Source organism: Corvus hawaiiensis, chromosome 9 (genome assembly GCF_020740725.1).
Source record: "Corvus hawaiiensis isolate bCorHaw1 chromosome 9, bCorHaw1.pri.cur, whole genome shotgun sequence".
In the NCBI taxonomy this organism is placed as follows: Eukaryota; Metazoa; Chordata; class Aves; order Passeriformes; family Corvidae; genus Corvus; species Corvus hawaiiensis.
In genome coordinates, this window is record NC_063221.1 from 16,118,876 (window position 1) to 16,135,930 (window position 17,055).

The following is a 17,055-nucleotide window of genomic DNA, read 5'->3' on the forward strand; positions in this document are numbered from 1 at the left end:
AGCAGCATGACTGGATCTTGAGGTATCTGACTGCCTCAAAGCAAAGCAAAAGTTCAGTTTCAGATACCTTTGCTAGTCATGCTACTTAACTTCCTTTAAGTGGGGGCTTTCATGATTGATGCACACTAAGAAATCTTGGTTTTGTTTTTCCAGAATCAAAAATGATAGCTGCAGGAAAATTTTCAAGTATTCCTAGAAATGGCCCAGTGAACCACCAGTTCTCATTAGCTTCTTCCATGGACCTTTTGACCACAAAACCTTCACCAACTGAGCATCACTCAAACTCCTTTCAAGGCATCTCTATCCATGGCACTCTCCCCAGGAAGAAGAAGGGGACAGTTCCCACTCGGTCTTGTGATATGTTTAGCCACGTGGGAATGTTGCCTTACATGAGAACACGGCAGCAGCCACCTTTTGTACAGGATGTTATAGAAGAGTACCCTCCAGAAAATGGAAAGAGCGGCGAACTCCATGCCAGGTATGTTGTAAAACCTTAATTTGCATATGTTAGTTGCATAGGTATTATTACATATTCTTCTAAGCCTCTGAAGGCCCAGTTATAGATACAGCTGTTTACTATAACTCTTAAGTTTTCCCCCCAGTATTCAATTTAGGTCTTGATGGAAGATGTAAATAATTTTTAATGACTGTGTCTTCCCTCTGCATGTTTAAAAGGTATAATACTGCATGTACTATTCCCATGGAGAAAATTTTTTTAAGTCAGTGAATTGCTTTGATATCACCCTTTGCATTGTTGTAACAGAGCAATTTTAATCAAAAAGTCATAACTGCTCAAACTTGGTTTTGATTTGTATTCCATGCAATATGCATAGAGGGCTGAGGAAAAGGAGAGTGGTGTTCCAGCTGCCTCAAATCTAGAGCTGTGTGTAAGCCTTCTTCATGAAAGACTTACTGGAACCCCATGTACGCTGAGCTAATGACAAATTATCCCTATTTATTATTCCTGCCTGACTTTGTGGTTAACATATGCATAACTCTTGAGAAAAACCTATACTCTTACAGCTAACCTTTCTTTTGGGAATCTGTTATCATCACTGATATTTCATTGCTTACAAAAAGTAATTAATTTTGTAAATGTCCTTTTTTTTTGGTTTTGGTATTGACATCTATACAATGGGGAAAAAATTTCCAGCTAACAAAAGAAAAATTCAGTGTAATGCAGTGGATCACTTAAAGACATAGAAATGAGAGAATGTTTGGTTGCTTGGCTGATGGAGTTAAAGGCTGAGAAAATATATCCAAATTACGAGTTCTGAATTAGGATTTGCAGTCTTGCTGTGTCCATCACTACAATTTTTTGGTTTTCAAGTCTTGTGAGTAAGCTTCTGTGTCTAGAGTGGGTTTTTTATGCTTTTTGCTTGTGCTTTATGGGATCAAGCTTTCTTCTCACCTAAAAAGAAGTCTTTCTTCTCTATACCCCATTCATTTTAAAAGAAGAAAGGATCTAAGTGGGTTTAGTACTCTTTTGTCACTGATCTCTGAGATGTACCTACTTATATGAACTGGTGTTTAAAACATAATTTGCTTCTTTTATTTACATACTTTTAGAGAACGCAAGCAGCCTGGGGTGTTGCTGTGAAAAGAATATGGTGATATACCCTGAAGTTTTATTTTATATCTTCTTTTTCAAGAGCAGTTACTAAATATTATTTTCTTGAGAGGCCAAATCCTACTGATACCTTGTCTTATGACATGAATGTGACAACCTTGTCCTATAAAGAACACTTCGGCAAACCAGTAAGAGTACGAACAGAATGCTTGAGAGGAAAATGTCAGGAAGGTCTGCTGGTCAGAATGAAAACATAATGCTTTTGAATTAATAAAGAGATTCAAAGGATTGTTATTAATGCAGCCTGTGAATACAATTTGTGCCTATTGAGTCATAGCAGCAAGTGCTGTTCCTGTTTGATCTTTCAGTTACTTTGGTAAAATACACTCTGAATGCTATGCTAACAACTTCTAACAATTGGTTTCTTTAATTTTTACAATGGATCATTATGTGATCCATTGTAAAATGTTCTGCTCCATGACCTGGATGGACAGTTGTGTTAAAGCAGAAGACAATAACAACTTGGCAGTCAGCAAATACATCACTTTCTGGATCTTCTTGCAATGACACTGCACTTTTCATTAGTTTACTTTAAAGGAAAATTGAGAGAGAAAGTCTGATTAGCCTGTGGTAAGCATTTTGCCATATATGCTAAGGTATTCATTCTAACGCTTACATTCACATTGAAATTACCTGGGCCTAATAGTGTAGGGGAGTCCATGTTTCCTTATTAGTGTTTTTTTACAAAAAAGCCCTGTTACTTCAGTGTAGGAATTTGTGAAACAGTGTAACATTACATGAATATTCTCATTCAGGAGTATATCAGTCTTTCATTGCTATAATGCTGTTTACAAAAACTGAACATGTGAGTACACATTTTAATGACACATTTTCAGGATGCACTGTGCAACCCAAGTGCTGTGTTTGATGCCAGTGGGCCAGAACTAATAGTCATTAGGATTGCAGTGTTCATGTGCACATGGATATGATTCTTATCATGTCATTGTTTGTTTGATTAATTCTAATTTAAAAAACATTACTATGATAACATTTTTAATAATTCAAAGTAATACTTTAACATATGAATACACATCACATTATTTTGTGAAACAAAAAATAAGCCAGAGCGATGAGAATAGGAAAACAATAATGAGCTGTGTCATTCCCTAATGGAATTCTTCTGATTCTGAAATTCTTCTGATAACTTGGAGAAATTATATTGTCAATTTTCAGTGCAATAAGATTGTGTTCTCTTCTTGGTTTGTGAATGTACATCTCTGCTAGTTAGTTAGTTCAAGGGGAAAAAAGTTTTCTTTCTTGAGAAAGCTTACATCTGAGTTTGAGAGTGTCTTGGAAGTAATTAAATGGCCAAAATTAGAATCAGCTGAGCTCTTGAAAGGTAGTTTTATTAGCTAAAATAGAATTCACTCTTGAAAGTGAAGAACTTCACTTTTAAAAGAGAATTCTCATTTTAGCATGTAAAACTAAAGCTGCTTTTGTGTAATGTTCTTTATTATCTGACATTGATAATTAAACCCAAATAAAGTTTAATTGTAATTTCTCCTTGACACGTGGTCCACGGGTTACCTTTATTGAGCTTTGCCTTGTATTATGATACCTTTATTTAAAAGAAAATTGTTCAAATTCCCATCACTGCTAGAAGCAGTAGCTTTTTCTTTTTTGGCCCATGTCTTGTGGCTGCCATCAGCAAACCCAGAATTTCCAATGCACTTGGATGATCATAGTTCTTCATGAATGACATTAAAGTTTAGCAGACTTGTGGCGTTTTCATGCTTTTTCATAAATGCAGCCAAATGTCCCTCAAATAAACAGGACCTAAAAGCATTGCAGAATTATCACTATTGCAGTAAGTTTGAGTGTAATGATAAAGGCAACTGTCAAAGGCCTGTTTTGACATTCTGTGCCATTTCAGCTGGATGTCAGCAGTATTCAGGTAGTCTTGGGTTAACACAGTAGTTATCTCTGTGGGTCTGGTACTGGCTGTGATATAAACATACTTGAATGTTATCTCATTGTAGAGATGCAAGGAATTTCTGAGACATTGTTAAGAAGATGGAATAGAGCAAAGACTTTTGCAAATATCCCGAAGCAAAACTAGATTCCAGTACTGATACCGTGCTCTCTGTTTCATGACGCAGTGTGATTGCAAGAGATAGCAGAACAAGTGATTGCTTCTTGGACTGTAAGCTGACAGCTGTAGTATTCTCTGTTCCTAAATTCCCCACTGCCATGTTCACCACTAAATTATGTCCTCAAGTGCCATATCCAAACGTTTTTTGAACACTTTCAGAGATGGTAACTCCACCACTTCTCTGGGCAGTCCTTTTTGTGGAAAAAAATTTCCTAATAAATGGATTCCTAATAGTCTAAAGCTCCCTTGGTGCAACTTGAGGCCATCTCTTGTTCTCTCATGCTGACACTTGTCACTTTATTGGTAGCCAAACCACATACCAAGGAAAGAGGAGAGGATCATGAGGCATATTCTGAAGATTTTTTTCTCCAGTTTGAGTTGAAGGTTTGAGTTGAAATTAGTACTATTGCAAGATACAAGGATCACAGAACACTGTGAGAAAGAAATGTGTCTTTGATACCCCACTGTCAAACAGGTTCCAAGGTTGTTATGTGGGGAGAGAAGTAATGCAAGTGGTATGATAGGTTCAACATTGTGTTGTCAGGGAGTCAGGCTAATAAAGATATGTGATCTTCACAATCAGTTAAAAGACAGTGAAGGAAAGAAAAGATACTCCTTTCTTAGTACTGGCAATTCCTCTATTGCCTGCAAATAGCCTGTATTCCTGTTGAAATAAACAAGGTTTGCAACAAAATTAAGTGAAATTTAGTTTAATAGCAGCTCCAGTGTGATATTGTAAAGAGGTCAGAAATAGGATCTGGATTTGCACAGAGTTGATGTTGTTGATGGGCATGATGCTTTGAAAGAATTTAATGTAGATTTTAGAATGGACAATCTAGCACAGTAATAAAATCAAAGCTAGACACAATTTCTTAGAAATAAGTTTATTAATTTTTTAATGCAGTTTGTAGAGTTACATGCTTATTTTAAAGCCCTTAGTGTTTCAAAAGCCTTAGTGTTCAATTCAGACTTTTTAAAAAAGATACTTAACTGCTAAAAGTACATGTATACATAAAATACAAGTTTAGTATTTGAAAGAAAGAAAAATGAATTAATTTTGTCTTCACCCTGTATGTGTAGTATAGGAGTCTGTAGAATAGAGCTTTGGGTGTTTGGGGAGAAACTGTGTGGTCACACATTTCCATTAAATCACTATCTTCCCTTTGCTGAGCCTACCCCTAGGAAGTGTTGAAACACACCATCTGCCAGAAATGATCACTCTAAGTTTTCATGATAATTAAAGCCTTAAAACAAAGTTGACATTAATTTTCACTGACTGTTTCACATTATACAGGATGTTTGTGAATACGTGCTGGTTTAATTTGTTTACTGGCTCTCTTTCCAGTAGCTGTTTCATCTGCTTGTGCTTGTAAAGACAATTTTTTGTTCAAATTCCATTCTTTGTCTATACAGACATTTGAAAAATGGAGTCACTGATAAACAGTAGGGTTGTATTGTTCAAACTGGCCTGAAATCAAAATACTTGTGCATTTCTCTAAATAATGTATAATACCCTGGGTGCTTTATCACTGTTCATGAGAGGTTCTGACCTACCAGCTGGTCAGAATTCGATTTTTTTTCTTCCTGTTTCTGAAGCTTTAGTTTTAACTGTGTATGAATTTGAAGTGTAGAGTTGTAACTACAGAGATATAATTTTAATCTTTTCTTCTTTGCTTCTGTTTTAGTTTTCTGTTCTCAAGCCCAGTAAATTCCTGGCTATGCTTTAAGTCCTGATTGTGATTGTATTTACAACACTACTTCTTTATTGATGTGGCTACAAACTATTCATTTTTGTAGGTAGACAAGGCATAACAGTTTTTTTTACTCTGCCAGGATCTCAAGTGTGAACTGTCCATATACAGCATTTTTTTGACATGGTTCAAGCATGTTAAAAAAGAAAAATTCAATCTGGTGGGTGTGGGGAGCCATGGAAGAAAAGATTTTGATTAGCTTGATTCTTTCACTAAAGAAGTGGGCAGACCAGTAGCTCTAACATCTTCCAGTGCTCATTGAACCTTATTGCAAAAGATGAAAATGTGATAAATTACTTGTAAACTAAAGTGTATTTTATAGGCTGGCCCTAATTATCTACACACAGGTGCAAAGAACACATTTTCTGTAGTTCTGAGAGTGTGGTTTGTGTGACTGCATATTTCGCTAGACTTCAGTCTCTTGAGTACTGGTCAGAAGACATTTTACTTCTTTTCTATGTCAGCTGTTTCAGATGAAGTGCTCTCAGCTAGAACTGGACTTCATACTGTTGTAGCAGAGAGTTATTCCAGAGGAGATTAGTTTATCGGGTTGTTTAGGATGTTCTGTTCTCTTCTGAATTTCTGATCTTCAAGGCTCTGCATGTTTGGCTGGATGATCCTCACATACTTTTCTCATATAACTGTCCAGGAAGAAATAAAAATATGTTCAATTTTAGCCTTGACTAATACCACTGACATTAATAGGGTAACTTCATCAGCATAAACCTGAGCAGGCTCACTATTCTCTACAGGACCTTGTCCTTGGAGAGCAGTACATTTGGAAGTTGGTACAGGGTTAGTCTTGAAGTATAGAGCCTTGAAGTATAAAGCTATTAATGACTGAATTCTTGGTTCCCAAAACTTTTCCTGTTCTCTTAGTGGTATGACCACAATAGATGAGGCCTGCTGAAGTCCTTGAATTGAGAGTTGAATTATAAGAGAAAAGAGTTGGCTAAGCTGTTCTTGGTGAGGAGAGCACTACTCAGGAGTTTGCTTTATCCTTGTCAGAATTTGCAGCCAGAAGCCTGTTTTGCTTCTCCAGATGCTGCAAATTCTGTTTTTCATTGGGTTTGGAGAATGGGGTGGATCAGGTATTTAGACAGCATTTATTTTGTTCTAACTAGTGATTTTGAAAACATTATTTTTTTAATAATTTCAATTTTAATTTGTGTTACTTTTTAAAATTAATACTGTGTGTACACTTGTATGGTTAGGTGCACTTTGAAACTTAAAATAATTTTTTATCAAGACTTTAATATATCAAGTAAAATAAGTATTTTATATGTTTCATGTGTGGAGTAAAGTGAGTAATACTGGGGTTTTTTTTGTTTATAGAATGCAGTGTAGTTCTTCAGGTATGAAAATATTTGCAAGATTAACAGGAAGCTCAATACCTTTGATTCCATTTTAAATTTTAGGATAGGGTGGGGAGGAATTTCTGTAAAACCACAAAATCTTGAAAGTAAAAATAGTTATGGTTTTGGTGTAATGCCTAAAACTATCTCTCAGTATGAGCTTTGTTTTAAGAGACCTGAACCAAACTGTTTGTGAGTATATTGTTGTGTTGCTTTAATAAGAGTAACACAAGTGTGTCGAATTTGGGGCTACTGAATATCTCATTGACTTCTTCCATGCATAGGTTTTTCAAAAGGAAGAGTTCCTTAGATGTTGCCAATACTTCATGCTTTTTGTCACAAATTTTCCCATTCTTTCTGTTGATGTGTCCTGTTCTCGTGTGCACTCTGCTGTCTCAGAGGTGGAGCAGAGCTATCTGCTAAAGCTGGTAGATGTTTGTGGTAGAAGGAATGCTGTCTTGGATAAGCAGAGAATAGCTAATGTTATCTGCTTACATTCAGTATCAAATCCTCTTATCCTTTAACTCTAGGGGTTGGTTCTGTTTTGGCTTGTCTACTTTTTCTTTTTAGCCCCTCTGTCCATTGTTGGGTTCAGATTCTTCTGTTGTGAAGTTCTACTTCACCCCTTTGTTACCATTTGATGCTCACGTCCTCTTTCTTTGCTTGGTGAACATAGACCTGCAGAACAAATGCTTCACTTCTTGATTTTTATGGGGATTTTGGAAAACTGGCTACAGGTGACAATTTTTGGAAATCTGCCCATGTGGGATCTTGGGAGGGGGAAATGAGGAAAACAGGACAAAATGTCTCAAAAAGAGAAACCATCCCTCCAGTATTAGAGATTAATTAAATCACAGTTCTTCACCTTCTGAGCAGAGGAATTGAAGTGCCTTATGGGGTGAATGCAGTTGTATCATTGTTTGAAATTAATTGTGGGATCATGACCTTATTGTTAATGAATGACTTGCCAGGTAAACTTGAGCCCAAATCCCTCAAAGCCCCTATCAAAATTAGTCAGTGTTATTTTTCAAAAACTTCCCAAAAACTTCGATTTTTTCTGGCTGTTTTCTTCTTTGAGAGGAGTACACTGTATATAGTGGAAAGTTTCTTGAATTACTCCTTCCATCACACCCAAAGTTCCTTCCCTAGCTCTGATGTTTTGTGATCTCTTTTGTAAATATTATGGATTGCCCTATTCACTTGTACCAAGTGCTATATTGCTTCCTCATCTTGCCTCCTGTTCATATGTTCAAAAAATATGTTTATTTTCCTTTCTGTCCCTTTTATGCCCTAAATAGTAGTTAAATGTTACATAGGGGAGTATATTCCTAATGCTTACTTGCCATATCCAGTGCAGAGACACATCTGATGTGACGAGCTTTTGAAATTGGGCTAAGGGAATAGACAGGGAGAACAATTCTTCCACTATCATCTTTGCCAAAGCAAAGTATTAGCATTCCTATGCTTCAGTCCAAATATACATTCCTGAAAGACATGTTAGCCAAGTGAAAAACCATGCTTTTTGAATAAACTGTTCCTAGAAATAGATTCATTTCAGATTAATTAATGGAGACTGTGATTCTACTGAAGATTTGTTGTGGGTTTTTGGAGTATGCATATTCATTTTGTAAGGTTATATTGATTTTGAACACTTAAAATTTTGTGGTGCTGGATTTGGGATAACTGTGCAGCAACTAAAACACTCACTGTAAAGAGTTGCCAGCTGAAGATACAAGTCAACAGGCAACAGCACATACATAAACAACTTTGTAGTAACAGCGTCTGTTTTGGATAAGCAGTAGTCTTGCTGCCCAACCACTACTTTGACAGAATAGGTCTTGGGATAAAAGGTTTAAGAAGGGCTTTGAAGGACATAGTTTTGGCTCTGGTAAACCTAAATGTTAAGGAAAATAGAGAAAAAAGAATGGATATGTGTAGTCTGAGCTTTTGAACAGGTTGTATAGACTGGTACTGTGTGTAGTGCAGAAACAGTCTTTTGGAAAAGGTAGAAAAAATGGTGTCGATTTTTCTGCTGCAATAGGTAAACCGGAGTGAGTTGGAGGGATGCAGATTGAAGTGGTAAAAGTAAATGGCTGAAACATTATCTCTGCTGGGACATTCTGAACAAGTAGGAGTACGTTGAGATTTCATTTAATTCAAGGAAAAGTATGTTGCATCTCTTCTTGAGTTTTAATCACCGAAGAGTCCCTGCTGTTCTTGTGTGAACTGCAGGTCATTACACAGTTAGTCATAGCACTTTGCACTTGTTTCCACTGGTGTTTGAATGAGTCATGCCCATGGTGCTGTGCAGCTGTAGACAGAAGAGTGGAATGCCCTTAGGAATGTAGCAGGAGTGCGTGTGAGAAGCAGAAGCTGCTGGGGGATAAAATCAGTGGACCTTTTACTCTAGTTTACAGTAGAAATAACATCAGTCTGCATTACATGTACTGGAACACATCATGTCCAGCATGCTTAAACTTGCACCTTCATACTTAAGTAGTGTGTATTTCAAAAATCTACAGAGATGGAGAGATTTCAAAGACACAAATTGAAGAAGGTATTTGATCCCATCTGGTCATTTTACAGCAGTTCTGTCTGTGTTAGCAGCCATGCAACAGCTTGGTACATTTTCAGGGCCTCAGGCTGCCTTTGAGCCTCTACTGCCTTTACTTAGATTTGGCACTGGCACTATTGGTGTTGGAACAATTGAGAAGATAGTTCTTCTCATGATTTGTCTTTCAACGGGGTAGAAAGGGGATGCTTTTGAAAATGTCCCCAGCAAAAGTCACTGTAAAATAAACAAACATCAAATACTGGCAGTGTGTCCCAATGTTTTTCCCAGTTACAAAAGTGTGAAGTAGCACAAAGCTGATTCAGGGCCACTCAGCAGTTTCCACCACTGTAAGAATGGTTGTAATATGGGAGTTGAATGATAATGAGGATTTGGGCAACTTGATGTTACTGTTGTGTCTGCACTTAAATTTTGTTAAAGTTATCACAGCTAATTTTTTAATTGTAGCTGATTGGTCTGTGAGGATGCCAAGGGCCTGGACAAAGCAGATGCTTAATAGGGCTTAGTGTGTCAAGGTCTGCATGTTGCAGGATTTTTGATAGCAACAATGATGAGAAGAGGTAATGTATAATGTTGGAGAGGTGGAGGTTTTCATAGAATCAAGCAGCTAAAGATTACAGGATATCTGCTTAAAGATTTTTTATTGAAGTCATGTAGAGAGCTATTGGATAAACAGCAGAGTCTGAAAAACAGTTTATGTCTGAGTTACTGAGATTCTGGCTATTCTCTGGTGCCCACTGAACTGAATAATGGATGTGAGGCTTGAACGCCAAGATTCAGCTTTTCAATTGCAGCATTGATTTTGAGTACGTAAGAATTTTGTCAAATATTTTAGAAGAGTGACTAGTTATGCAGATGTTAAAGTTTTCTTTACCCAATTTTCACGTTTGGTTGCTCATTGTCTTCAAATCCATGCAGGATTTGAAGTTGGCAGTATAACAGTATTTAGTTTGTCATACCAGAAATATGATTCAAGTTGCTTATAGTGATTTTTTTTTTTTCTTCATTTTAACCAGTGACTGTTCATGGTGACAACTTCAAAAGGACTTTTCTAAAAAAATCTTTTAATTCTTCCCACACATTTGACTGTCATTTAGAGGTGTTGGGAAGTGGAGAAATAGCATCCAGTACCAGCTGAATTCCATTCCCTTTTCTCATCTCAGTCAGCTCTAGTTATATTTTGAACGGGTCCTCATACAATGATAATTACTGTTTTCTGAGAAATTACTTTGTTTCTCATAGTGGTCAAATGTATCAGTACTTGCTTAGACAGTCAATGCCAACCAGTATGACACCAAACTCTTCATTGTTGCAACAAATGTTGCTAAGGAGAGAAGAAGAGGGAAGCAAAAGAGCAACTTCACGTTTTTTGTTGTCTCACCTTCATGTTTTTCAGGAGTTCCTGAAGCTGCACACTTGTTTGCAAGCTCTGTGTATTTTCTTGGCTGTATCAGCAAGAAACCCATACATAAAAAAAAAAAAAGCACATGAGAATCTTGATAAGTATCTTAAAGCTGGACTGAAAAGAAATTGAGATCATTTCCAAGGACTACCAGGGAGAGATTAAAGGGTTGTATGTCTGCAAGATCAGCCATCATTGAAAAAGGTGTTTTCAGATGTCAGTCTCTAGAGAGAATGTGTTTCTGGGCTAGAAAAAGCCTCAGAATCATGAGGGCTGAGATTGTGATGCTTTCTTTTAGCGGTCAGATATTGCTGAAGGAGTGTTTACATTACCGTGGTTTCCACACAGACCTTGTATGTGTGGAGGAGGGTCAACAGAGGACTTGCGCTACTCAGGAGAATGGCTTAATTACATGTAGCAAGTCAGGTGCTTTTTGTCTTCTTTTTTGTTCCTATGAGCAAAAACGTCCTGGAAGGGGATTTTGTTTTGTCACAAAATGAGGTGATAGCAAGAGGTGGCAGCAATATGAATACCCAAAATAGATGTGGGAGTCTTAAATTCCTCTCTGTGACAGAAGGAGTATGGAAAGAGCATGAAGCCAATGCTGTGTGTCCTACTGCATACTTAGCTCTACTTGAGGTATTCTGAAAACTTCTCTGTTCCAGGGGCATCATTCTGTATTAAATATGCCTTTTATGTGAATGGAAGTAGGTCTTATCTGATTATTAGGAAGCCAAAATACTTAATGAAATCCAATCAGTGAACCCACAGTTTACACAGGACTGGTTGCCTTATGTGCAGACTCTAATACATAAATGCTGTAGGTAAACAGGTGCAAATGGATACAGCTATAAAGTCAAGCTTATTATGAAGATAAACATTAGCATTACTTGAAAGGTAATAAAATCTGATGAAAGATAAGAATTTAGTATTATTGAAACAAACCTTCAGTTAAATTGATTTTGAGAGATGGCAGAAGGGGCCACTATCTTTCATCTGATCTGTTAGTCATCTGAAAGTTTGTTTTTTTTTCCTGCAGATCTTCTAATATAATAAGTGAGTGTAGGTTCACCATTTTTTATTAAGATTCTTTGAGAGGGAAAATGGAAACGAAAAATGTGCTTTTATATTTTTCTTAACTTCATGACATTATAGATTTCCTTCACCAGGAACACATGGCATAAAGAAACACATCATCATTGCTAACAGAGAGCTAAGATTCAGGAGCTAGTTTTATTTGGTTGCCTTCTAGTTACTTGGGCTAACTGCTTAATCTGGTTTTCTGCATGTAATGTGACAGTATTGTGGTGGAATCGAATGAGAGGAAAATGCGGTAGTTAATCTTTACTATTAGTTGCTGCACAACAATGAAAGTTCCATTCCTTGAAAATAACTTCAAAAAATTTGTACAGAGATGAAGGCTTAGATAACAAGGGAATATGGGGAGAGAGAGAGAGGAGTGGATCAGCTGGGAGGAAGGTATCTGAGATGTACAGGGCTCCAACATAAACATCTTTCTGTATGACTCATGGTGAATTGCAGGGTTTTGTACATTTTGTTGTGGGACAGCTTACCAGATAAAATACTACAGTACTTGTGAAGATACTTGTTACCCCATCCATTTCCCAAAGCCAAACGTTTTCAAAGCACTTTTGTCATGTGGATGTTGAAAGAAATGTAGGGCACATCTTTCTCTGCTCTCTTCTGGATTTCCTGCTTTATATACAGTAAATAAACTGTTTCATCTTAAAGCTTTTCTGCCTCTCTTGATCTGTCCTAAAGATCATTTTCCTTGTAGCAGAAGGTGGGAACAGAGGAGTCTGTAGGAAGGCTGATCTGCAGGAGTGCAGGTTGTAAGTGCAGACCATAACAAAACATACTCACTGCTGGAGTAACCAGGTTTGTTCTTTTGGAGTGTGTTGCACAGGCAGTGCTGGTAGGCCCTTTGTCCTGAAAGATTCCACAGGCAAGCAAAGAACTAAACTGCAAAGTTTTTCAGGAGCATTTGGTACTGGAACAACTTCCCACAGATCATTTGAATGTGAGAAGAATTCAGGCATGCTTAATGACTTTGCTGAACTGATTAAAAATGTTGGGGTTTTTTTCCCAGTCAAATTGAAAAGTGCTGAGAAAGAAAATGTCTCTTCTGTTTAGAAGCTTTCTTTTCTTTTTCCTCTGTGCTTCACCCCTTCTCTGCTATGCTTGTACATACTTTATGCTCATACAGTTTCCAAGCTGACTCTTCTTTGTATATTGCATAGGAAAAAGTTTCAAATGGTCCAAATTCTATTTCCATTGAATTTTCCAGCTTTTTATTCTTTTAAACATCAGTTGAGAATGGAACTTGACCCTTGATAAGTACTGAGATAATGTGAATGAGTAATACATTATACAGCCTGAACAGTTGAACACCATAATTTTATGGGGAAGGCTCAGTATTCTGGATTAAAAGATGTTAGGGAACCAGACTAAAAACTGAGTATAAAATAATAATATCATTTCAGATGATATGCAGTTACTTTCAAACAACACAGGGAACTCAGAGACTGTTTTCTGGATTGATTAATTCCAATGTAACCCAATTTCTACATTTCTGAAGCTGCTTATTAGGTTTCCAGTGTTACATCTTTGTAACAGCTTCCACCAAACAAGATCCTGTTTCTAAATTTAGAGTATCTGTTGTCCAAGTGGCAAACTTGATTGCTGTAATGAGTGCCCAATCCTCTCTAAGTTTGCATGGTTTTCATTGTGCCAGTTACATGTTTGAACTTTAAGGGCAGCACCATGTATGTCATCCTAGTTTCTGTAGAAAACATCCAGTCATGTACTGCAAACTTTGTTAACCTGCTAGTTCTCGAATAAAAATACACAAAATGCTTTGAAATAGAAATAAAAATAAACATCTATTTTATGGAAAGAGTTGTAACAGTACTCTTCACTTAGGCTTCTGTGCCCTTTGCTATCTGTCTGTATAGAAAACCTATGATGAAATATTTTATTTTTATATTAGGGAAAGGACATGATTATTTGGCTTTCAGATAGTTGCGATGCTGAAATTATGATTATTTTGAGAACTTTTTCTTTGTATATATATAGAAATTGAATGTAGTACTTTCTATTTCTATTTCACTACTGTTAGCAGTGCCCTCCCAATGCTATCAGAGGCAGTAGCTTAAACAGGAAAACATAAAAGCAAAGATATAAATTCACAAGCCATTGGGAGAACTCTTTTAAATTTATTTCAAATGTTTTAGGTGTAAAGTAAGTATTTCAGCCATCTGTTGAAATGTCAAGATTCACTTTTTTTGCTTAAAATGGTATAATTAACTTTATTTCTCAAATTAATTACTACTGGCTCCACTACCTGTCCTAGAAGAAATCAGTGATTTATATATTTGTTAAAAATTAGATAGCATAGGCCATCGAGCTCTAACACACAGCTTTTAATGAGGATTTTAATGTGACTAGTAGCATATTGCTCATATGAATGCATCTCTTCAGTATGAGGTTATATTTGGACTCACCATTTTTTTGTTTGTTTTTTCTTCTGTCCTTTCTCTCCTGGTACCATTTTCTTACAGAGATCAGAATATTCTGGATCCTACATTGGAATATGTTAAGGTAAGGTACTGTTTCTTACCCTCAAAATATTTTATTTGGTGTATATCCAGCACTGACAGAGCATTTCCAGTCATTTGTCAGTAAATAGGGCAGCTGTCTATCTTTTGGCACAGAGAAACAAATTATACGTGTCAGGCTGTTTTCTTAAAGCTTCAGTGAAATGCTTGTGGGCATTGTACCTTGGGTGTAGGTTGCATTTTTATACTGGGGCTTCTTTACAGTTACATGGTGACTGTTTAAATTCTTGCTTTTGTTAGCAGATTAAAAGAAGCTGTATTTTTTGTTTATGGACTTCTGGGGAAGTAAAGAATCACGTCTGAAAATATAATAAAAATGTCAAATTTAGGTTTACACTTTTAGTATTATACTTACTAAAATTACAGTTAAAAATTCACTTCTGGTCCAAAAAAGTAATTGGAATACTGGAAAAGTTGTGAGTTCTGCTCCCCTGTTGTGAGATGTCCTGTATATGATCAGTGTGAGTATTTTGTTAAGAGTAAATAAAAAGTACCCTGGAACATTCATAAATTATATTCAAAACTCAATCCCAGACTGGCAACAGAGAGACTTTGGAGGAAGCCCTAGGGACGTTATTCTGTATTGGGAGTCTCTTGTAATGCTGTAATTTTTACTGCATTAGTACTTTTCAACATGTTTTGTTTAAGTGAATATTATTCCTCAGAACCTTGCAAAAATCTTGCTGATATTTCATGTGTTTCAACAATGGGCTTCTCTAATTGTTGGGCTTTGTTCCCTGCCTTTTCTGTTTCCTGAGAAGTGTCAGATAAACACAGGTTATCCTTAACATAGGATATTTCTACAGCTATTAATGTGGATAGCCTGAATTTCTCAGACACCTGAATTTCTGCTACAGGTTAGAAGTTCAGGTGAGGAGGAGACTGAGGAGAACCAGTTCAATGGCGTTTTGCTGCTAGAATTCCCCCTGTGGATGCTCACAGTTGAAGGAAATTAAGAGGTGCCCAGGTTAGGGTTCAGGCTGACTGAAGAAGTAAACTAGGAGATTGTAATGCAGTGTTGAGAGGGGATTGTCAGAGGAAAGTAATTGTCTGAAAGTGTGGCAGAGTCCTTTGCTGCACTTTCTGTCTAGGGTTGGGGTAGATGTAGGAATTAAGGTTTTGTGGAAGGGAAGGGGAAGAGCAGAATGCAAAGATCCCTGGAAAAGTGGCTGCCACAGGACTCTCAGAACAGCTGCTGGATTTCTGCTCTAACAGGTAGTTAGTTCAGTGTTGTGAGGTCCCTGGCCTCAATCCCAGCCTAAAGCTGGGATGTGGTAAAGTAGAGAAGAGAAGGCCAAAAGACTTCTCAGGAGGGGATGCCAGAGGCAACAAAGTCGCGGACATGTTAATTGCTGTATTTAATTTACTGTGTGTCTTGCACTGTGCTGTACCGAGTATGCTGCTAGAGTTTTAATAATGTGACTAAGTAGAAGGCAGAGGTATCATGTGCCAATTCATCAATATGTGTGTCTTGTCTTGTTGCAGCAAGTTCTGTATTATAAATGTGGTTTCTCATCTTTTCTAGTAGAAGCTTGTCTTGGACTCTTCTCAATAGTAGTGGTGCTAAGCTTAGTTATTAAAACTTTGGTGTTGAGGAGGAAAGCCTGGGGAAAAGAGACTTAAGAGGAAGAATACAAGGGTTACCAATGCCTTCTCTTCTCCTTCCTTCTTCAGTTTTTCCTGTCTATATCCCTACCTTTAGTGAACTGTGAGTTTGGACCCTAGTTTAGTGGTATTATAACAGGAATTCTAGACAAGAAATCTCAAACTACAACTTTGAAAAATATGCAGAAACTGCTTTCTAATAATTATAACTCCCCAAAACATTTTTTGTCTGTAAAAGTCTGTGTTGCTAACAAAACTGATTCCAGAAATGTGTTATTACACAGAAATCAATCAATCATAAATAAAGGCAGTCTCTCATCAGTACTTTGTTTATCAGTTAACTCTAACTGTAAAGTTGTGGGTGAATTCATACCAACAGGATCTTGGATCCCTTTGTTGGCTTCAGTTTTATCAAGTATGTGTTCATTGTCTTACCCTATGGTAACTATTATATTAATGTTTATAAGTTTTCCAGATCCTCGAATACATTATGGTGGCAGTGTTAAGTCAGGTATAAAATGCAGAACACTAACCTTCTGAAGCTGAAAAAACAGACTTCTGTAGCATGTTTATACCACCATTGCCATTTGTACAAGTCTCTTTGGTATATAATCTGTACATACGTAGTTTGAACTAGCAGGTAGGCTTTGACAGATGTTGCTTCAGTGGGAGAAAAAACAACCTTTAAATGGAAAAGAGTAAGAGAAGAGGGAGAAAACAACAAGAGCACTTTTGGGAATTGTATTTTGCTGATTCACAATACGAAAGTTCTGAATGAGAGATTTATATTTCTGGTGCACAGGAAAATATAGTTAATATTGTCTATCAACAGAGAAGCGTTGATTTACTGATTGAAAACACATATAAACTTGAGCATGAAGCATATGTGGTGTATGACTCACATAAAAACTAACACTGGAACTGATTGTATGTTGTAATTGTAAAGTCTTGATACTGGTTCTTGTTTCTCTCATGTTACTCTTCAGGCTGTAAAGAGAAGAGTGACTTCG

General features: G+C 36.8%; 1 protein-coding gene across 9 annotated transcripts in view; it reads left to right on the forward strand.

The window, feature by feature from the left end:
* Positions 1–17,055, forward strand: part of BCAR3 (BCAR3 adaptor protein, NSP family member) — a 93,921-nt gene that overhangs the window by 43,320 nt on the left and 33,546 nt on the right. For all 9 annotated transcript variants that reach the window (XM_048313013.1, XM_048313014.1, XM_048313011.1 and 6 more), the window contains 2 exons: positions 154–478; positions 14,384–14,423. In XM_048313013.1, coding sequence (XP_048168970.1) covers positions 154–478; positions 14,384–14,423 — 365 coding nt within the window. The remainder of the gene's footprint in view (positions 1–153; positions 479–14,383; positions 14,424–17,055) is intronic.